Below are 21,864 nucleotides of genomic sequence, written 5' to 3'. Positions count from 1 at the left end.
GGGGGGGGGGGGGGGGGATAAATATAGCTTTCCCAGTGATAACTACTAATACAACCGATTCTCTGCAACAACCAAAAGATTCATTGCACACAAGGCCTTGAAATTGATTTTGGTCAAGACAGAGGTTTCAGAATATGAAGATCAAATTCAGAGTCTGACAGTGACTTTTAGAAGAGGATGACATTAATCATCAGCTATCTCCTAAACGAGAATGAACCACAGCTAGACAGCAGCAGGCCCCAGGACCAAGTGGTCAGCAGCCAAGCTGAGATTGAGATCTTACTTATGTTTTGTAAATGTTCAAAGTTCTAAAAAAGTTCAAATGAATAATACATGATAGTTATACCAAAAAACCTTGCTTCATTTGCACATTTCTTGAATGTTTTCCATCCTTTTTATTTTTTAATCACATTTTACTGAAAAAAACGAATTGCACTTTAATACATAAATGTGATCATATTACATGTTAATTATGTATGTTGATTATATTGCTTGTAATTGGGATTAAGTAAATATCTGTAAAGTATTTTAACATAAAATTGTTTGATTGTGTTGAATGAAAGACCCCAAAAATGCAGCGGGTCCACCAGACCAACAAACATTGCCTGAGTAACAAAAATATGACCAGAACACAAGGGTTAATACATCTGGACACATCTGTCTGCTCTGCTCAAACACATAACCAGGCTCAGTTACCAGAGTGGAGAAAACGCAACAGATAGCCGACGAATTACTATTGCACTGACGGACAATAAATGCAAAAAGAATAGTTCACATCTTAAGGCTTTCCCCGAAGAATCGGCATAGTTTATACGGCAAATAAACAAAAAAATAAGTTACTATTTGTCTTCTGATTCTGTCATATCACTAACATCCCCACCGTCGCCACACAATGCTGGTATGAACAGCGACGCTATTACAGGCAGAACTTCCATTGGCAAAATGGCTACGTTACAAGGAAGTTGAAATACAACTTGGATAAAGTGCCGAGAAGACGGAAGATTAAATTGCATATTGTTTGTCCCACGGTTTAACATTCGGCTTATACATGGCGTTACTTTTATGAGTATTAATCAAGTTTACAAACCTTGTTCCCGTGCTTGTCACAAGTGTATGCGAAGAAAAATATGGCCGACACTCTAAAGCGTTAACCGCGCCCCCTCCGACGTCACGTCACGTGTCCCTTTTGCCCCATGCTTGGCTGTGTTCGGACCTGTGTTCGGACCTTGTTCGGACCTCGTTAGGAACTCTTTGATTTCGTTAGGAAAGTGTTCGGACCTGGTTAGGAAAGTGTTCGGACCTGACAGAATGGAACCCTACATACAGTATCATAACTTCAAAAAAAAAAAAATTCTTCCTCTCTATGCACTTTGCCAAAGGTCTGAACAAATGAAGTCGATTTGCCCAGTTACATCTGAACTCCTGGAAAAGAAGAATCTAAATATAAAAGTGCTTTCACTCTTAAACCCTTCTTCCAGTTCAAATGTGAATATTCTAAAATCAAACAGAAAGTCTTCACCGTAAGCTTGGAAATGTTCAGGTAAATAGTTCAAAATAAAAATCTGGACTGGTTCAGTAACCCAAAATGAACTCATTTACATAAAAAATGGGCCTTTTTTATATTATAGCGGAGAATATGACCATTAATACAAAATATTAACCATTGTTGATTAATTCGTTTGAACCATTATCTAACAGAGAAAAGCACAAATGAGTTATTTCAGTCTTATTTCTTAATCTTAAGACTTACTTCAAAGCATTTAGATAATTTGAGTTTGAAGCACTCTTAAATGAAGTTTTGACAGAGGCAAAGAAAGAAAGGTTTACAGGGTATATATACAGGGTATATAATGTATAGATATAAAGAGAAAAGCCAATTTTTCTTTGTGTTTATTTGATTCTAACTAAATTTACAAAATAGAGAATAATCGTGAGTTAACTATGGAAAAAGTGTGATTAATCGCGATTAATCGCGAAGTTGTGACAGAGGCAAAGAAAGAAAGGTTTACAGGGTATATACAGGCTATATAATTTATAGATATAAAGATAAAAGACATTTTTTCTTTGTGTTTATTTGATTCTAACTAAATTTTCAAAATAGAGAATAATCGTGAGTTAACTATGGAAAAAGTGTGATTAATCGCGATTAAAAAATAATCGTTTGACAGCCCTAGTAACAACATAATAACATTATAAAGCAGCGCATTACTGTAAAAGTGTAATAGGATATAAGTATGAAAAAATGAATATGAAATTGTGTGATGTGCTTATGTGCAAACAGTTCTGATATGCATGTGAATATGGGTTTAATCATGATTATCCCTGGCCACCCAGAGAAGAGTTGTACAGTCTTACGGCCAGGGGGATAAAAGTGTTGTTGAGTCTGTTTGTGCAGCAGCTGTGTATGAAAACTAGCATTAAATGAGTAACCGTAAGTGAGGTACTGATATATGACAGATTCAGTGTTATCATCAAACATGACAAAGGGAAGAATTGGTTGTTGAAAGCGAAGATCAGGTTCCACCGAGATTTGAACTCGGATCACTGGATTCAGAGTCCAAAGTGCTGACCATTACACCATGGAACCCTACATACAGTATCATAACTTCAAAAAAAAAAAAAAATTTCTTCCTCTCTATGCACTTTGCCAAAGGTCTGAACAAAGTTTGACAGATGAACAAATGAAGTCGATTTGCCGAGTTACATCTGAACTCCTGGAAAAGAAGAAACTAAATATCAAAGTGCTTTCACTCTTAAACCCTTCTTCCAGTTCAAATGCGAATATTCTAAAATCAAGAATAGAATAATCGTGAGTTAATTATGGAAAAAGTGTGATTAATCGCCATTAAAAAATAATCGTTTGACAGCCCTGGTAACAACATAATAACACTATAATGCAGCGCATTACGGTAAAAGTGTAATAGGATATAAGTATGAAAAAATGAATATGAAATTGTGTGATGTGCTCATGTGCAAACAGTTCTGATATGCATGTGAATATGGGTTTAATCATGATTATCCCTGGCCACCCAATGAAGAGTTGTCCAGTCTTATGACCAGGGGGACAAAAGTGTTGTTGAGTCTGTTTGTGGAGCAGCTCAGAGACAGCAGCCTGCTGCTGATGATGCTCCTCTGTCTCATCAGAATTTAGTGTAGTGGATGTTGTGTATCAAAACAAGAATTAAATGAGTAACTGTAAGTGAGGTATTCATATATGACAGATTCAGCGTTCTCATCAAACATGACAAAGGGAAGAATTGGTTGTTGAAAGCGAAGATCAGGTTCCACCGAGATTTGAACTCGGATCGCTGGATTCAAAGTCCAAAGTGCTGACCATTACATCATGGAACCCTACATATGGTATTATAACTTTTAAAAAAAAATTCTTCCTCTATATGCACTTTGCCACAGGTCTGGACAAAGTTTGACAGATGAACAAATTAAGTCAATTTGCCCAGTTACATCTGAACTCCTGGAAAAGAAGAAACTAAATATCAAAGTCCTTTCAATATTTAATATTAACCATTCTTTTCCATTCTAACTAAATTTTCAAAATAGAGAATAATCGTGAGTTAACTATGGAAAAAGTGTGATTAATCGCGATTAAAAAATAATCGTGCTTTCACTCTTAAACCCTTCTTCTAGTTCAAATGCAAATATTCTAAAATCAAAAAGAAAGTTTTCACTGTAAGCTTAGAAATGTTCAGGTAAATAGTTCAAAATAAAAATCCGGACTGGTTCAGTAACCCAAAATGAACTCATTTCCATTAAAGTTAGTTTTCTCTTGACATTTTTAGTACTTATTAACATTGTCAGAAATGTTGTGGTTTCACAGTGTGTTTATCTCTGAGGACATGGTAATCTTTTTATTTCAATATTCCGCAGCAGCATCTTTTTTACGTAATGAAAATGACCTGTTACAAGTGACGCGGTAACCATGGAAACGATCATTTCCCGTCATGCCAAGTCAAGCGTGAGAAAAATGGGATCAAAACGGAAGGAAATCTTAAAATGCGCTCTGTCTGATGACTTAGAATCCCTCCAGCAACTTTTTCAAGCTATCTGCGTCACAGAGGAGCCTCTGGAGCAGGACTTATTTGGCGAAAAGGACGAGGCTGGCAGAAACGCTCTCTTAATTGCCTCCATGTTAGGAAGGAGCGCCATCGTCCGAGAACTGGTCAGACACGGGGCCGAAGTTGATGAGCGGACAGTCAGGGGTGAGTGAAAAACAGAGCTACCAAAAACGATGACGTTGATAAAACGACTACATATAGGCTCGGCGGGGTTAGTCTATGGGGATATTTTTCAGCAATGCGACTGGAATCGGTTTGAACGGGATAACGTAAAAATAAAAAGAACTGCTGTGTTCATTCATATGTCCAGTCTAGTTTAAATAGCCACACACATAAACCTGCACCGCGTATGAGCACATAGCAGGTAAGTTCGTAGGTATGTTACACCTTTTGGGAGTTTGTAAATGTAGATCCACACCAATCAGGCAGCATAAAGTTGTTTTTATTGCATTGTTGCTTCCCAGGTTATACATCCCTGCACCTGGCTTCATGCTGGGGCCACTTGGAGACAGTGAGGACCCTGCTGGAGCTGGGAGCTGATACTCAGGTCAAGACCTTCAGAGGGGAGCGGCCTGTCGACCTGGCCAGGAAATACTCCAAAACAGACTGTGCAGACTTCCTCTCACAGTGTGATCCTGGCGCTGATAAAAGCGGTGTGGATTAGCACAATCTGATCCCAAAGCACCGTGTGTTTTCACTGCTTGCAGAGACTAGAGAGGAAATTTTAATTCAAAGGCAAAAGATTAATCAATAATCCAGTTCTCCGTGCGTTTTATTTAGTTTGTGTCGAAATCCATCCACAGAAGTCACTGGTGACAAGAGGTAGCTGCAAAGACTTTGCTGAAGAAATGTGCAATATCAGAGGTCAGATAAATGCCAGAAAAGTTTAGTAAAAACCATTTACTCCAAGCATTATTACATTACCCTGTCCCCTGTGAGCTTCTCGTGCAAATTCACCTGGTTTTCATTTGAATGGGATTTTGACAAAGCACCTCCAGTGCCTGCTGGAATAAGACGAAAGCAGACCAAGCAGCCCACACCCTCCTGCACACACATTTACTGGAAATTCACACCAGAAGTAGGATAAGTGACCGACAGAGCAGCTGCACAAGTTGAACTTTAAATGTACTGTAAGCACGGGTCCGTCACACAGTGACCTTTCCTTTCCACGTTCAAGGCGAGAAGAAGGTTCCACGCCCTTTTACGCTGCTCAGTGACACAGCAGTCTGTTTACTCTCAACTAGTTTTCTCAATCTGTAATTTTAGGATCACCCCACCCCCCCTTCACACACATTAATAAAGACCACAGAGCACATAACTGCCAGTGTTAAAATCCTTTCTTGCAGTAGTTACATAAATTATTTCCATTTCAGATGATTTAAAGTAAATCCAATCAACTCATCACTTTGTTTGTAGTATTTCAATTAAACTGTGAATCCCCTGGCTGAAAAGAAAACAAGTTAAACTTATCTTAAGAGGTAGAGAGAGAGAGAGATAATGAGAGCACTAGTGACGTTTAATCTGTGACGTTGTGGGATGTTGGCCCCCCCCTTATCAAAACCAAGCAAACACCATCCAAACAACTCAATTTGTTGCAGCTTGGTTGGTGTGTTGGAGGAGGTGGGCAAAGTCAAGCTTCAAGGAGAGGCTACAGAGGCCTGGTTAGCCCAATTCATGCTTGCACAAGCTTTAACTCTCTTTCTTAAAAGGGAAGCCTCAAGAGAGAGTTCCAAACAGTACCCATGTCATTTTCACATCTGTTAAAGGAATATACATTATTGTTTCAAAATTACAATTGTCATATAAACCAGGGTTACCATAGTAACTCAAATTTAACATACGAGGACCTGACCCTTAACAGGTGCAACAGCTCTGACTTTCCAAGCCACCATCATGTGGTGTCCTCAGTCTGTGGCAGAAAACTTGTTCCAAAATCAAATGATTATTTGTTTTACCTTAACACACTTTTTATCCACACAATGTTAACCACACAGAGTGCTGAGACACACTGAATATAGAACTATATCTTCTTCAAAACACTGACATGAGCCGTTTGCTTTTTTTGTACAACGCAACGCAGCTTCAACGCAAATAATAGAAGTCCAGCTTCACTGGTTGTGGAACTCCCAGCTCAGACAGAGTGACTCAGTTGTTGGGAACAGAACACAAAGACGCACAGCAGTTAGCAGAAACAGGCTCATCAAGCTGGTGACATTTTCATTAGGATGGAATCTAAGAGGGGCAAAAGGTTCTAAATCATGCAAAGTACTCTTCAACAACGTGAAGTCCAGTGATGACGGTTCAGGTGTGGATCAAACACAGTGCATATGGAAGAGGAAGAGATGCAACAGTTTGATTCCAGACATGTTGAACAGTCTTAAACGTGGGACTTCCAATGAAATAAGTTCATTTCATTCTCAGTTTCAGAACATCCCCAAAACCAACCACCAACCCGTTTTCTGATGGGAAGCACTGAAGTCATGAATGAGACTGTACATATAGAATGGATATTGGACTTGGACCTTGTTCTCAACAGAAATCCCACCGCCCTGCTGTCCACTTGGTAGTTTGGTTCTACACATCCTCCAAATTTACTAAGAAATGCAACAGTCCAACCAACACATTAGGGCTGGAGAAAGGTACTCTGCTGAGGAGGCACCTTATGCCTTCGTTTAAGGGTCTGACTCAGGACTTGTGTGTTTACCTCTAAGGTGGTTCAATCATTTCATCCTTTACTTCATCTGAAATTTTTTTTTAAAAATTCATGAATTACTAAAATGATTTTATTACATTTTTCTGAGGTATTTTTTTTTCAAAGTCAGAACTTCCAACTATTAAATAAAGTTATTTTGTGTCACACTTGTGTTAAAAAGCTGAATGAATATACTCCAAATATGCTGATTCCATACTTTTCCCAGGGGTTGTTCAAACGGGTGAAAGAAAAACAATTATACATAATGGGTATGTTTTCCTTATTCGTCCCCCTTTAATCACACCTTGTGACTGTCTTTTCTGGCCATTTGGACCATCTGACCCTAACCCTTTTTAGCTGGACTTGTTTCGACTAAATTTCACTCCAGTGAGTGTTTGTGGTTAGTTTCTGAAAGATATTTTCTTGGAGTGTAATGACCTCTTGAGGGTTTTTCTTTTTTCCTAGGAGTTTCTGCCCAGCTTCCAATGATGACAGGTGGTTATTTGACTATCTGAGATAAACTCATCCCGTTGTTCACTCCATCATGGCTGTCTGTCCCTTAGTCTTGGGTTTTCCTGGGAGATTATGTGAAGATGAGGGTTGTGAGGGCCAGTGCTGTTTCACTGTAATATTCAGCACTGTGCTCCTCAGTTTAGTCTTTCACGCTGCAGTCCCCCCTGTTGTCTACTTAGGTCGAGAGGAGGAGACTCAGAGAGGACCGTTACTGTTCACCATACACCACGAGCATGTATTTGCATGAGTGTCTGAGGAGAGGAGAATATGCCATGTGTTCAAGCTGAAAGATGTATGCATGAGTTTGTATTCAGAGCCATTTAGCCAGCTGTGTTGGTTCCACAGTCCGACTCAGTGGCCCATGCTGCCGACAGAGGCTCCAATCTAACTGACCGGTGGATGTTTGGTGTCTAACAGAGATGAAACTGTGCAGGCCTGGGTATGTTTAACATGACTCAGCTTCCATTGGCTCTGTGTTGGTGTCTTTCAGTGCTTCTCAGGGTCCCAGTTTGGGAGTTTCGCCAGTATAGCCTTGTGATCCACACCGACACTGGCTACCAGTCCTCCTTTATTAACTGGAGTTCCAGTGTAGTCGATGTTGTCTCCCTTTAGAGTGGTCATGTGACCTCCTACAAAAAAAGCAAGCGCACTGTTAGTTAGAAAACAAGTCCACTGGAAATGTAGGTTTAGGTTTAAGTACTTGTGGCTTGGCTGGAAAATCATGGGTTGTTTACACATTGTCAGCTTGTTCACTCAGTCACTTACCTGCCGTATAGCATTTGCTTCATCGCAAACTGACTGGATAAGAACAGAAAGCCATTGATACATTTTGGACACTTTAAGGATGCTACAACTGTGTGACGGATGTTTGATATATTCTTTCATATACTAGAGCATCTGCTCCAGTATGCTGCATTTATTGCACAACTTGTATGTTTATTAACGTCACCATTAACATACTTTGATGGTACATGATCATCTGTCAAGAAAAGATGACTCACTATATAGTGACTGAGTGAATACTCCGAACACAGCCATCGTCTCGCATTTTGACAAATCTAATTCATTCAAACCACGCCCACACAATCCTGATGAAGAGGAGCTGCCGATTACTCAATAAAACAACAAACGATACAAGGGCACTCAGTTTAATACCCAATGTAGCCCAGTCAATGAGTTCTGTTTGCCAAAAAGAGTCTCTGGCGGTGATAATCAAGGAGGAAAGTCAGAGTAAACTTGGAAACTGAGAGAAAGCCAGACATTAAAAATGAGAGCTGTGAAATTACCCAGTGCGTTCAGAAGTGCTGCACCGGCGCAGATGTCCCACTTCTTAATAAATGTGATGTGGATATAAACATCGGCTTGGTCCATAGAGTCTGCTTCACTTGAAGGCATGTCCAACAGCGACAGGACCTTGTATCCTATGAGACGGGCACACACATAAAAACAAAAAGAGAGAGAAAGGCTGAAATGACTGACTGCCTCTCACACTACTACGTGCACACACCTTTTTGTTGACAATTCATTGAAAAAGAAAACAAACGAGGGGTTTTATTCAAGTAACTGTTATGTGAAATGTTTCCTGTATGACCGGGTACTGAACCTATGGAATGTCAAGCTGTAAAGATGATTTTTAAGGTTTCAGCAAGGCAAATAAATGTCCACAAAGCCCCAATGCAGCTGTCTGCGAGCCGCCTGAACATTTGCAACCACACAAACTGCTTCTATTTTAAGTCTGCCGGGCTGTGCGTGTGCCTGGATCTGCCTCCCATTCAGAAAACAAGATGGATGCTTGTTTGGAGGATCTATCCTGCAGGGAGACTCACTTTTATCAACAGGTCTACAATTTGTTTCTCAAAGAGTGCAACTGACTGGAGACTGGTTAAAGCTCACACATTGAAAGCTTCGGTGCAGCTGAACCAAACCGTAGCTCGCATGGAGTCATCGTGACAAAGACAAAGTCCAGGAAATACAGCTAAAAATCTCACAAAAATGTCTGATAATCAACAAATACATTTACATGGAAGAAGAATGTGCATCTCTACCTTTCGTTTCCAACTGTCCATCATCATGGCAGATAACGCCTCGCAAGACTTTTAATTGATAACTAATAAATGCTAACCGATGTAAAAGAGTTCTCCATTTACCTGCTCCACCTGCTTGGACTATTGTGCTGTTTCCAAAAGCCTTGTGAATAAAATCCTTCACTTCTCCGGAGTGGGAACGTGACACAATAACCTTTGGAGGGCTGACACTGTAGGACGACCGGGGACGCATGTTTGATCCCTGACCAACATACGCCCAGGCTGAGGAAGCAGCGATAAGGAGACAGAGACAGCGAGAGACGTTAGAAATAAAAGAAAATGTAACTCACTTCATTTGACTACAACCAAAAGGTGGAGCACATTTTCTTACATGCAAATAATTTAAGAGCTCACAAAACTTACCAGTGAACCCTGTAAATGGCTGATGTATTACCCCAATGACTGGTTTACCCTCTAAAGCCACACACACCATTGTGGTCACGTACTTCACGAGGTTCTCTGTAAAGAGAGAGGTTACAGGAAATGTTTGAGAACACGGAAATGAAGAAACAGAAGAAAACAGAAAAAAAAGAAAATATGAGTATCTCTCAACTATGTGGAAATCCTCAAATATACGTCAAGTGTCGCTTTGCCATCAATTACAAAACTAGAGTAATATAGTTACGGTGCCAGATTTGGGAAAGTTGAGGAGAGGAGAAGGCTGAATAAGGTTTGCAATAACAGCTTAAATGCCTGGCCCCGCAGCATATTAAGCATGACAGCTCAGAGGTGGTGCCTGCAAAGGCCAAGGCAAAGAAACGCACCAGGATCCATGTCCTATCCATCTAAGCCTTCCGAAGCTTTAATTAGCTCCCCCAACTGGTCTTGCAGGTTCAGATTTAACTGCTCCAAAAGAAAAGAAAAGAAAAAAAAAGGAATGTTGAACATCTCGCGACTCAAACTGGAGCCGATATTTGAAATTATGTAATGACGTGGTTCACCGTCATGGAAAAGCTAACACCTGCCCAGCATTCAAAGAGGTTTGTGACTGCCGCGAGCTTAAATCAGAGAGGAGTGCTCAAGCTCTTTTCTATTCAAAGAAAAGCAGCAGAGAAACTGACACAACGACAGCAGAACCTCTTCCCACCTGTATACTCTTGAGTTGCATCGAGAGGGTCAATCCACACAGTGAGGCTCTCAGCAGGAACCTCCCTCCCCCCTTCGATCTTTTCTAATATTTCTGCTGGAATATCCCTGCTCCAGGTTGCTGGATCCACTTCGTTGTCGTGCTCCTCACTGTTAACCTTAAACAAAGAAATAATTCTATGACCTATGCTCTAGTCGTATTCTAAACTTAACTTTAATGCACGTGGTTATATGGACCCTTTAGGAAAAAAAGCACTTCTGCTGATGTGCTCACCGTGATGTCAGGGAATGTGTTCTTTAGTAAGTTAAACATCTTCCGATGAGACTGCAGGTCACCCGTAGTCAGAAGCTCTTTGGCGCCCTCCCTCGTCTCGCCCTTTGCCTTCTCGTTCAGACTATTCTCATCACGCACTCTCTTCACCTAGAGAGAAGGGAAAATAGGAATAAATATAAACAATCCGCATTCCACCTGCTTTATAGGTTAAAGTCTTATATCCAGTTCCTGTACAGACAACAGACTGTCCTACATAAAAAACCTTCCAACTGGCATGGAGTAAGTGAGAAAATGTCTTGTTTTTTTTTAACCTTCATTAAGAATATCGGCAACAAATTGAAGAAATGAACGAGGTAGAAAACTGTAAAGGTTACTTTTAAAGTGTGTCACCTCAGTGGCTTCTAACAGAGAAATATTATCGGCTACATCAAAACCACTATTACAGTGAATTACCTGATAGGACTGCTTCATATTTGTTTCTTGAACTCAGGAAAAAAAGCTTTTTTTTGTATTACCTCTTTACCACCCAGCACAGCAGCTTCCATGGAGACAGCCAGCAGATCCCTCAGATCCACCTTCTTTCTGTGTCTGCTGATGCAAAGTCACAACATAAAGTTGGTTAAACTGTGGTTTACAGGATGAAATTCAATGTCCAGCTTAAGTTCCACACATAATCAACAGTATGCGACTTAAGAGAAATGTGGATTTACTCGGTCAAGAGTCTTGAACAGTTGCATGTTAAAGAGGAAAGCTTGTTACAGAGCTACAATCAGCCTGGCACCAGAACCCCTACAGCTGTTCATTGGCTATATTATATATAACCACTGCTCAACAAGTCTTCTTAATCTCTTCTATTTTTATTTTTTGTCTGGCCACCTGGACCAGTAAATTCTGTCTATCACAAAACGACGCTTTTCTTTATCCCTCAGATGGATCACTCCTAATACAGATGGTCAGAAACTACGTACAACACTGTGTTAAAGTTGTCTGTCACTGCATTTAAGAAATTATGAGGATTCGTCAGCCTTCAGATACGCTATACACTGCGTTCCCAGACAGCAACTGTAACCCAGTGAGAGGCAATGCCAAGTTATGCCATTTATTGCGATGACAGATGTTTCTTACCTGAAGGCAGCCAGGTGGCCGGAGATGACTCCGGCATACAAGTGGTAGATGACACCGAGTCCAAGCAGGCAGAACACCGCCACACCGAGAGGGGATAGCCGAATTCCCATCGGCGCCATGACCACGGGAGGAATCTTTGCGGTTTGTGACCAAGAAAATACCAACTACAACCAAAGGCAAGGACCCCACAGTATAGGTGGATAGCTGACGTGGCTCCTCCGACCGCCGCGGGGACTTGTAAAACCTTTATCTTGCCGTTTCACACCTGGCACGTAGCTTCCTCATAGATACGCCATAAACAGTCATAAAACAAACGGCCGAAAACAGGTTCGATTAAGCTGACAAATAAAAGCACACACTGGCTAACTCTGATCAACCTGCTAATCGATTAGCGTTCTCCCAGATGTGACGAGTTTCACCGTATAACCGACTGTCGTTTCCGTTTGCCAAGACTCGCATTCCGCTTTACGGAATGCGGGGTTACTGCTTTTTGTCGCTGTTAACTAGTTAAAAGGAGCAAAGTGCTCAACAGTGTCGAACGCAGGACAGAACAATCCCATCTCTGTTCAGTCATTTTTCCTCCTTGAGAGCTGACGTCACGACTCTTCACTCCTCTTCCGGGTTACAGCGCATGTCGTCATTCTTGGGAGTTGGGTGTGTTTCAGTGTCGTCTGTAAAAAATTTAAACAAAATTTAAAAATAAAAAAATATATATATAGTGGAATAAATAATGTCGCTTGTTAGTTCGTCTACTACTAAAAGTACAACGGGGTGGATCCGGAGAGCTTTATTGGCATTTCAGAGATGAGGCACTGGCAGAATACTGAGCTTTCCAAGTTCCCTTCTAGTTTTGATAATGACCCATTTCAAAATGTCAACGTCAAACGGCAGTATCTCCAGACCTTTTTAATGGTGGAAGGGGAACATATTTATTGTATGCATCTGTACTTTTTTATTACAAATAAATATCTCATTTACATTTTGAAGTGTGTCTAGACCACTGTAAGACCATGCTTGTTGAAGTCTAGCTTTTATTAAACGTAAATAATTAAAAGAAGAGGTCCCTTTTGGCTTCAGTGTGTAAGCCTCCCACCTGCAGCCATACTCCTTCTATAAATATTCTTTTAAAATTTCCTCCTTTATTTTGTCGTCAAAAAAGTTGGGTGGCGGAGTGCAGAAGAGTTCATTAATGGTATCTTAATTAACTGTATATTTAGTCTTTATTTAGCATATTCCAGTGTTTTACTTCATCTGTTTGTCTTTTTCTTCCACAAAAACTAAACATTTTAACAGCACGTGTCAGTGTTATTTCATAATAATGACTTTTTAATCCTTATTATAGCTTCTTAACACTAATTTATGGTTGTTTCATTTTCATTCACAGCATTTGAGCTTTTTTTTCAGCCTTTTACATGGCCTATTGCAACTATTACGACGGAGTATTAGAGCCACATTTTTTTTTTAAATGGGGGGGATTAATTACAAGATTAAAGTCGTTATTAAATATGGCGAGAAGAAATTACGAGAACAAAGTCTTAAATATTATATCAGTAAGCAGAACCGTTTAATTAACGTTTAACGTATAGCCTTTAGCATTACATTAACCTTATATGCTAACTGTTGCACTCTCGCCTTTTACGTTTTAAGTAGAATCGACTTTATTCTCGCCATATTTAATAACACCTTTAATCTCGTAATTAAATTTAAAAAAAATTTTTTAATGTGGCCCTAATACTCCTCATAGCCCTTCCTTTCTTCCTTTTCTTTTTTTTATTTATAATTCTCTTACTTGCTCTTCTCTGAACCTCCCATCAACAAACAGTTCTTTTCACAAATCAACTGCAACATGCCCAAGATGTATGTTTTCCTTCAGGAATCTTCTGCAGGAGCATAAAATGTTCAGAGAACACTGAAAACAGTCAACAGCTTTCTCAGTCCAAAGTAACGGTGACTCACTTTACGCGATGGAAAACCAAAGATATTTCTTTGACAGCTATATGAAATGAAAGAGCAGCAAATCTGCAGGATGGAGAAACAGTTGTTGTCATTTTTGCTTGAAAAGAGAAAGAATTATTACTTGCTTATGTCAGTAAGAAAATGTACCAGAACAGATGTTTCAACAGTGTAGCTAATTCTTTGCGTTCTAATGAACCAATATTCTGCTATGTCACTACATTTCATGGTTTATTTGGTTACTATTCTCCATTTGCATGCAACCCCTCTGCAAGTATATGAATACGTATGTTTTCCATTATTCAAACTTTGATAAATGCAGTTGTTTTTAATCAGAAACAATGTTATTAAGCCCCACGGACATACAGAATAATAAAGTTCTCATTGTGCTTAAACTTAAGTTTGCATTTCCAAAATAATAGCAGCTTCACTCTGCAGCTCCCTTCTTGTCCAGGTCAAACAAACATGTGACACAAACTAACACGAGATAAGCGACTCTATAGAGTCTGGAAAGATTTAAGTACCTAAAATGTTTTTCAAGAAAACTTTATTCTATAAAACATGACGTGAGGATTTACAAATCAGTCTCACCACAAGAGTGTTGGTTACCAAAGAGTTAGTATTAAGTTTTCCTCTTGTTGAACCAGTCAGTGTTTCAGATTTCCACCATGTTTGCTTTTACTCTTTCTCTTACAATCTGTCCTCCTCCTGCTGGCAGAGATCCTGCACTCTTCAGTCTTCTTCAAGCCGCCTGTGGACTGTCCACACGTCTCCCAGGCCTCATCCGTCACTCTCTTGTCTGGCGTTAGGATTTAAGAGAGAACTGGAAAAACATCTCCCCCTCCTCTTTTGTCAAAAGGTTTTTTAATCCTCTCACTTATCCCCTCCTTTTCCTCCTTGCTCAGTTGGCCATTTGACAGAAATATGGTATGACTTCAGCTCCTCCTCAGATATCGAGTCGGGCGCGCGGCTCATGAGGTCGTTACCACGGAATGACTTGGGGAAAGCTATGACGTCACGGATGCTGGAAGCTCCGACCATAATGGAGACCAGCCGATCCAAACCTAGAGAAGGGTAACAAGACAACTTGATAAATTGATCCTCTCTCCTACCAAAGTTTTGAGGTGAGATTAGTTCAATTCGGAACCTGATCACCATCAGCTTCTTTGCCACAGCAAACCACAAAAGTTGTAAACTCTAATTGGTTATTGACTGTAATTTCGTAGGATAGAAACTCATTAGGCATCTATTGGGAGGAGCTTTGGCTCAGGCAGATAGAGCCATTGTGCCCCAGTTGGGGGGGGGTGTGTGATGTACTCATCTGAACAAGATGAGTCACTTTTAAGTGGCTTTGGATAGAAGTGTCTGTTAAATTAATAAATGTAACCAACTCTGTGTCCTTACACTGTGTTTTGCCTACTCCTTTTAGAAATAACTAAAACAGTAACAGCTCATTAATCTTGCAAGTCGTTTTTGACTGATCACACACTGCAGTTTTCCTCACAAATAAGACAGATTTGAGTGGAGTACAGTCGTACAGTTTGACCATGCAGCGGTATCACATCACTCACAGTGACACCTACAGGACCTGAATCAGTCAACGCAGCAGTAACCACTCACAGGCACATCTGGTTGTTTTCATATTATTTCTATCTTGTTACTTTGAGTTATAGACAGGGAGGTAAGCGTTACAGGAGTTGTCATACAGTGTCGCTTTAGAATTGATCTTATTTCTTTCTTTTTAATGCTAAACTAACTCAGTAATGATGTAAGCTTGATGCAGTCAAGAGGAGATTTAACCTTACCAAGAGCAATGCCTCCATGAGGCGGTGCTCCTGAATCCAGAGCCTCCAACAGGTGGGAAAGAAGACTTGGATCCTCCTGCAGCAAAAACATGGTAAGATATTCAGCCTCTACTATCATTTACACTCTTTAAAAGCTGGGAAATACTTATGCTGACTCTCAGATTGACAGAGGCCAAACTCTGCATCATCACCCACCCCGAGGATATTCTTCAAGACGTAAAGCTGCTCCGAAGCCTTGTGGATGCGGATGGAGCCTCCTCCAATCTCACAGCCGTTCAACACTAGGTCGTAGTGCTGACCGCGTACCTGTAAAATACAGGTACTGTAATATTAAACTTTATGCAGCCCACATTATCCTAAACTTCCGAACATTTAAACCTGGATAAAGAAAGATGCAACATGAGCACCTTGTGTGGCTCGGTGAAGAGTAACGGCGTGTCCTCCGGCAGCGGGGCAGTAAATGGGTGATGAGCCGACTCCAGCTCCTCTGGCTTGTCTGTTTTAGGCAAGAAAAGAGGGAAGTCTACAACCCACAGGAAGTGGAAGGCCGAAGGGTCGCGTACTAAAACGCCACGAGACTCCAGGAGCTGTGCGCACTGCAGGCGAAGATTACCCAGCAATGGTCGCTGAGAGCAGAGCAGAGGGACAAACAAGACATTGAAATATAATAAATTTAGCGCTATCTTCCCCATCTATGTTTTCCACCAGTGTCTTACCACAGAGTGGAGGGAGCCGGCAGCCATCAGCAGCAGGTCTCCTGGTTTGGCTTCAGTCCTCTTCAGCAGGTCATCGGTGACAGAGACAGACAGCAGCTTCTTCAGGGGAGACTTTATTGTCCCGTCTTCTCTGACCAGCACCAGGCTCAGCTCCTTCACATGGAAGACAAAAAGGGAAAAAAAAATCCTCTACATGAGTTTAGGATGCATCAGAAAGTTTTTGGTTGTGAATCTGGTCAAAGCAGATCCAGAAAGTGCTGATAAAGCTTTAGATTGAAAAAAGAGAGAGAAGACAAAACCTACTTGTCCAAACTGAGTCTGGGCTGTTTGTTTCAGTTGTTCCAGATCTCTTCCAGTAAAAAGCTTCTGTTATCAAATGTGGGACAAAGGACATCATTTGAGACAGACAAAAGCAAAAAAAAAATGAATAATACAGATAACAGCAATTAAATAAAGCCAGTTTCTGTCAGCTACTGTCACTTTTAGTGTCTGTTTATTGTATCAGACCGTGTATGGTCTAGAAGAAATGGTTTTGTTCTTACTGCTCCACTTGGGACGCAGAGGGCCTGAACAGAGCCTTCTGATTGGCTGAGAGCTGACCTGAGGAATTCAATTGGTGTCGATGAGAAAATTTCACCGAGGTCTATCAGCTGGAAATATAGAGAGACAAGAAAAACAGGCAGTGATTTAGATAACAGACAGATATGCAGAGAAATAGATAACATTTTCACTCTTGAACAGCAACATTTCTTTAGTTAAGTGAGCTAGTTTAGGTGAACACAGCTCAAACTCTTTAAAGTCTGTATAAACATGAAGTATATTCAGTACGAGCATTAATTAAAGCGGACTATGCAACAGATGACAGATAAGTGCTCCTCATGGATAAACACACCAATCATTAGACATGTTTCCACTGCAGGAAGTTTACCTCAGAGAGCAGGAACCTTTGGAATAACTCTGTTATTAGGATCTTTCAGACCAAATGCACTTTTCCACAGTTAATAGTAATGGAGAAAATGCCCTCTTTTTTTGCACTGTCCACTCAGTTTTGCTGGGTCTTTTTAAAGTTCCAGTGTACATCATTTTAAAGCTTAACACAGAAAACAACCACTTGCTTTGTGTAGAAAGTGATATATGGATGCATTTATCAGCATGCACAGACTCGCACCCGCTGTCTGCTTCCTATTTCATCCTCATAAGCTCTTAGTGTACAGCGGTGGACCAGCGGCGTCTGCATCATCACAGTGGGAAAAAAAACTTGAAGGTATGGTAGTCTTTCACAGAGCTGCCCAGATTCTTATTTCTCTCAGCAAGCACCTACAAGTGCCTGGTCCCAAAGCACCAAATGCCCCTACTCGACAGCTCGTTGAACTGACCAATCAGAGCAGCAATAGCAGTCACTCAATATCAGTTTATTACGTGTTTAAAACTAAAAGATCAGTTTCTTTATGCCCCCACCTTCATCCTGAATCTGGTATCAGGTTTGTCCACACCGTAGTCCCTCATAGCTTCCTCATATGTCACAGTCTGGAAAGGACTGTTTATGGGACCTTTTTCTGCAGGCCAGGAGTGCTGCAGCAAACCCTCCACCAGGGACATGATACCTGCCTGGTCCACAAAAGACATCTCTATGTCCACCTGGGAGAGATAGTGAGAGGTCAAGTTCAGTTTAGCAAAACACACTCATCAAAGCCCTTTAGGTAAAGTCCTACCCAAATCAAAGACCAGGTCCAAAAGTAGGACAAGTCCAAACTGATACAGAAGCTGTAGCAAAAGAAAGAGGAACTGTGTGCAGAGCAGCAGCATAAGCAGCAGCAGCAGCTCCTAATGAATGCAGAAATGGGGTGTATGATGTAAGTTAATACTGGAGAAGAAACAATCACCTGCCTATAGGAGTAGCTGAGTACCCTGATCAGTAACTGTTTAAGTTCAGTGATGAGAACTTTAAAAGTTTAAATACACACAGTCCCATAAAGCCACGTAGTTGCAGTAGGATTCCTGAACTCCCCACGTGAAAACATGAATTAGTTTAACCAGGAAAAATAAATTGTGACAAGACAGTCATGTGGACTTGGGTTAAAGAACATATATTTAAGTGTACAGCCTGTTTGATGAGGCCTTTCCCCCTTCCCTCCTCCTTCCTGTCCTCACCTGTGTGAACTCCGGCTGCCTGTCTGGTTTGGAGCCTTCATCTCTGTAGCACCGAGCCATCTGGAAATACCTGCCACACAAGACAAAGACTGAAGCTGCTGGCTGTAACAGCATTTTATTTTTTGCTGGAAGTCCTGATTGCATAGTGTGCCAACAGATCATGGATAAAGTATGCTAAAATGTGGACGAAATACTCAGACTATACATTTGTACACTTGTGGTTTCCAATTCAACTTCCATAGTTTTTACTCTATCACAGTCAATTAACACGTTTAGTTATTGCCAATACAAAAAGCAGTTAGGATTCTGGTTTGTTACAGGCAACGTACTTTCAGCTCCCTGTACTTCTGCTGTTAGGCTGATATGGTGAACTTGTTGTCAAACATTTATCTATTTGCAAATCCAGCTATTACAAAGCAGCATTCTTATTAATTTCAGGAAGTGTTTGTATCCATGTCATGATTTTAACATCTGCTAAATGACTTTTTTAAAGATTTTTTCCCTCAAAGCTGCTGCCAGCTGCAGGTGAAACATTAATACGTACTTAAGTTGGTTATGTCTCGTGTGTCTCACACCTACCTGTCTACACCGGCCACCATGAGGAGCTGTTTGAACTGCTGTGGACTCTGGGGCAGAGAGTAAAACAGGCCCGGCTCTCTGGAGGGAACCACAAACTCTTTGGCCCCCTGAAACACACACAGGTGTGCAACATCTGCCGCTCATTAACATATCAGATATGATTGGGAGTTAGTCTACAACAGTGACACTTAGTTTTTGCAAAAAGACAAAATGCTGAAACCATATCTAAACGATTTGAATTCAAAAGAAATGATTTGACTGCCTGACAGAGATACATCCTTACAGACAGATCTGAGGACCATCTTACCCCTGGTGTTCTTTTGAACAAAGTAGGTGTTTCCACATCCACAAATCCTACAAATCAGTGGGAAAAGAACAAAAAAAAAACACAAAATCAGGGCACATCACATGGTTTGTACGGGGAAAAAAAAAGGAGCCAGGCAGGGAGAAAACAATGAACCTCACTGTCCATACCGTGCACATTACAGAGGTATTCTCTCATTTTCATCACCAGCTCAGATCTCAGCCGAAGGTTTTTCTGCATCTGCCATGACCGCAGGTCCAGGTAGCGATACTGCATTCGCAAAGACTCGGACTTCTGCGAATCAGGCAAAATGACTCAATCAGCAAATGAATCAATCTCACATGTCATTACAAACAATCGATAAAGTGTGCTCATTAATGCACGGGGGAGTAACTCGAGTCATTTACTTTGACAAATTCTTTAATCTCAAAAGGCAGCTTCCGGCACACGTTGAAAACTTCCACGTTCTCAGCCAGGACCTCGATGTCTCCTGTCGGCATTCCCTGTATTGAGCAGGAAAGAATGACAGGAGAGAGCACTTTAAAGACTGCGGTCAAAGCTTAACTGTGGCGACCATATAAAGTTTGAGGATCTATCTGATAAACCAATGACCGGGGTCACGGTTTGGGTACAGCTGTTTCATCATCATCCACAGCGTTAGACTTAAAACAGAAAACATTTAATCCACCAAAAAAGCAGGTTAAATGTGCTGAATTACTCAGTATGTTTCATCAGAGCTGACAGTCAACATAAGAATAACAGTGGCCGCCTCACTCAACCATCGCCACCTTAAAACACGTACCTTATTCTCCTGCCCCGCTGGCCGTTTTCTGACTGTTCCTGTAACCCTGACGACCGACTCGACCGTGAGATCACAAAGCACTGCTTTCAGATTACTTTTAGACTGAAAACAGAGGAATAATATGTCGAATATGTCATTTCATTCATTCATTTTCATTATTTTCCTGTTTTTTAGTAAGCAGTATATTATTTCTTATTAACCTCCATAGCTTTTTGTTAATATTAAGTCACACGGTTTCATTACTCCGACTAGCGCATGGTGTTTGTTGTCTTTCTTACTTCTTCCTGGGGAATTAGAACTTGTGTCAGGCCGCTGAAGTCTCGCAGGATGACAAACAGGTCTTGTCTGAATGAAACAGAAGCAGAAACTGCTCATTTATTTCATTGAAGATCATTAAACTGCCATCTCTGCAGGAGTTTGATCCCTGCTCAACTTCTCCATTCCTCCCCTCACAGGTTTATGAGCATGCAGCGTACAGTGAACTCGTCTATTGGACCATCACACTCATATGACTCCACAGAGACCTGCGACCTGTATGTATTTACACTTCTAAGCAACCTGCATACTGTTCACTGTTTTGTCTGCATCATGCACCGAAGCATAGTGAGATTTTCTGATCACTATCATGTTCGCATGATCATTCAGATCGCAGCACTTTTTTAGATTCTGCTTGCAGTCTCCTTGTAATCATTCAAACAATAACTTGCGCCCACAGAGCAAGGCATCAAGTAATAGCTGCGGCTTTAAGGTTCCATCTCAGTTTATTAACAGCTGAAAGCGAATAATACCTGAGGTACTGGATCCAGCCACACAGAGTGACCTTTTCTCCCAGATGATCTGACCTCAGCTCTCCACAGGTGTGACTCCTGAAGGACAGACTGCTGGGACCTGGCAACATCACAGAGGCAGCGCAGATTACACGTTACAAGTGGACGTGCTTAAACCAAAGTTTCAACAGAAAGGTCTTCACCTTACTGGTTCTGCAGTCAGACTGTTAATAACAGACTGGATCTAAATAGGTTGTAACCTGTCAAACACGGAGACGATCGTTAAATCAGCACCTGTGGAGGCAGAGGCGGGTTTGCAGAGTGCGTCCGAGCAGCTCAGGTGTCTCAGTGGGGCTCTCCACAGCCGGCGTCCTTCACCTGACTTCTGGTACCAAACAGAGCGAGCTCTGAGCCCACCGAGGAGCCTCTGCAGCAAAAATCTGCCTCTTGCTGCCATTTCGTCTGAACAAGAAGTACAAGTCGCACGATGAAGCGATGTAATTGAGGGCTGTCAGGATCACGGTGCGTCCTCAAATGTTTCCTGTCTGTTTTGAAACAGTTATACCGGCTCCTCTCTCACACACACACACAGGGGAAACACCGCTGAAGGAAGGCTCTGTGCGTAACAACAACATTACAAAACGTCAGGAGGAGGCCCGCGGTTCTGCGGTCACTCCGGACTGCTTTCAGGGTTTCCTGCTCATGTGGACGCGCCGCTCCGGTTGTTATGCATCTCCTTCAGTGTGGAGCGCTTCCTGCAGCGGGTCCGTGCTGCCTAAGCGGATGTGACGTCATGGCCCAAGACTGAAGTATTCAATCTGCGACGTGATCGAGTTCAGACCAAAATGTGTACTGTCAGAGAGGTGCCCACGACCCTTCTTCCAAAAAGCACCTAAATAACACTCTTCAACAACATATACAGAGATACTTTTATTTTTTA

At 41.3% G+C, this 21,864-nt stretch overlaps 3 protein-coding genes and 2 non-coding genes across 6 annotated transcripts; 1 reads left to right on the top strand and 4 right to left on the bottom strand.

Moving 5' to 3' along the window:
* Window positions 1-2,515: 2,515 nt before the first annotated feature.
* trnaq-cug (transfer RNA glutamine (anticodon CUG)) lies at window positions 2,516-2,587 on the bottom strand. The gene has a single exon. It is a non-coding gene; the product is annotated as a tRNA-Gln (tRNA).
* Window positions 2,588-3,279: 692 nt separating this feature from the next.
* Window positions 3,280-3,351, bottom strand: trnaq-uug (transfer RNA glutamine (anticodon UUG)). Its single transcript has one exon. It is a non-coding gene; the product is annotated as a tRNA-Gln (tRNA).
* Window positions 3,352-3,931: 580 nt separating this feature from the next.
* ankrd45 (ankyrin repeat domain 45) lies at window positions 3,932-5,507 on the top strand. Its single transcript, XM_072363696.1, has 2 exons — window positions 3,932-4,217; window positions 4,538-5,507. The coding sequence occupies exons 1-2, from the start codon at window positions 3,938-3,940 to the stop codon at window positions 4,735-4,737; spliced, it is 480 nt and encodes a 159-aa protein (XP_072219797.1). The 5' UTR covers window positions 3,932-3,937; the 3' UTR covers window positions 4,738-5,507.
* A 1,669-nt stretch (window positions 5,508-7,176) lies between these two features.
* bpnt2 (3'(2'), 5'-bisphosphate nucleotidase 2) lies at window positions 7,177-12,482 on the bottom strand. Its single transcript, XM_072363695.1, has 8 exons — window positions 11,848-12,482; window positions 11,238-11,310; window positions 10,723-10,869; window positions 10,450-10,606; window positions 9,726-9,821; window positions 9,426-9,584; window positions 8,565-8,699; window positions 7,177-7,907 (listed from the first exon to the last, which is right to left on the bottom strand). The coding sequence occupies exons 1-8, from the start codon at window positions 11,964-11,966 to the stop codon at window positions 7,765-7,767; spliced, it is 1,029 nt and encodes a 342-aa protein (XP_072219796.1). The 5' UTR covers window positions 11,967-12,482; the 3' UTR covers window positions 7,177-7,764.
* A 1,850-nt stretch (window positions 12,483-14,332) lies between these two features.
* Window positions 14,333-21,747, bottom strand: dars2 (aspartyl-tRNA synthetase 2, mitochondrial). 2 transcript variants are annotated; one of them, XM_072363977.1, is made up of 17 exons: window positions 21,219-21,747; window positions 20,946-21,045; window positions 20,436-20,502; window positions 20,158-20,259; window positions 19,763-19,858; window positions 19,526-19,649; window positions 19,359-19,405; window positions 19,052-19,158; window positions 18,473-18,542; window positions 17,780-17,959; window positions 16,864-16,971; window positions 16,625-16,687; window positions 16,322-16,474; window positions 16,013-16,231; window positions 15,801-15,911; window positions 15,606-15,681; window positions 14,333-14,864 (listed from the first exon to the last, which is right to left on the bottom strand). In XM_072363977.1, the coding sequence occupies exons 1-17, from the start codon at window positions 21,379-21,381 to the stop codon at window positions 14,674-14,676; spliced, it is 1,977 nt and encodes a 658-aa protein (XP_072220078.1). In that variant the 5' UTR covers window positions 21,382-21,747; the 3' UTR covers window positions 14,333-14,673. The 2 variants fall into 2 exon arrangements, with proteins under 2 accessions (XP_072220078.1, XP_072220079.1); XM_072363978.1 differs by lacking the exons at window positions 20,946-21,045; window positions 21,219-21,747 and having other exon boundaries at window positions 20,358-20,442.
* Between the last annotated feature and the right edge of the window lie 117 nt (window positions 21,748-21,864).

The sequence above is a fragment of the Leuresthes tenuis genome, unplaced genomic scaffold, assembly GCF_036924035.1.
Source record: "Leuresthes tenuis unplaced genomic scaffold, fLeuTen1.0.hap1 SCAF_14, whole genome shotgun sequence".
Lineage (NCBI taxonomy): Eukaryota > Metazoa > Chordata > Actinopteri > Atheriniformes > Atherinopsidae > Leuresthes > Leuresthes tenuis.
The sequence above is the reverse complement of the archived record's forward strand: the minus strand, read 5'-3'. Positions and strand labels throughout refer to the sequence as shown.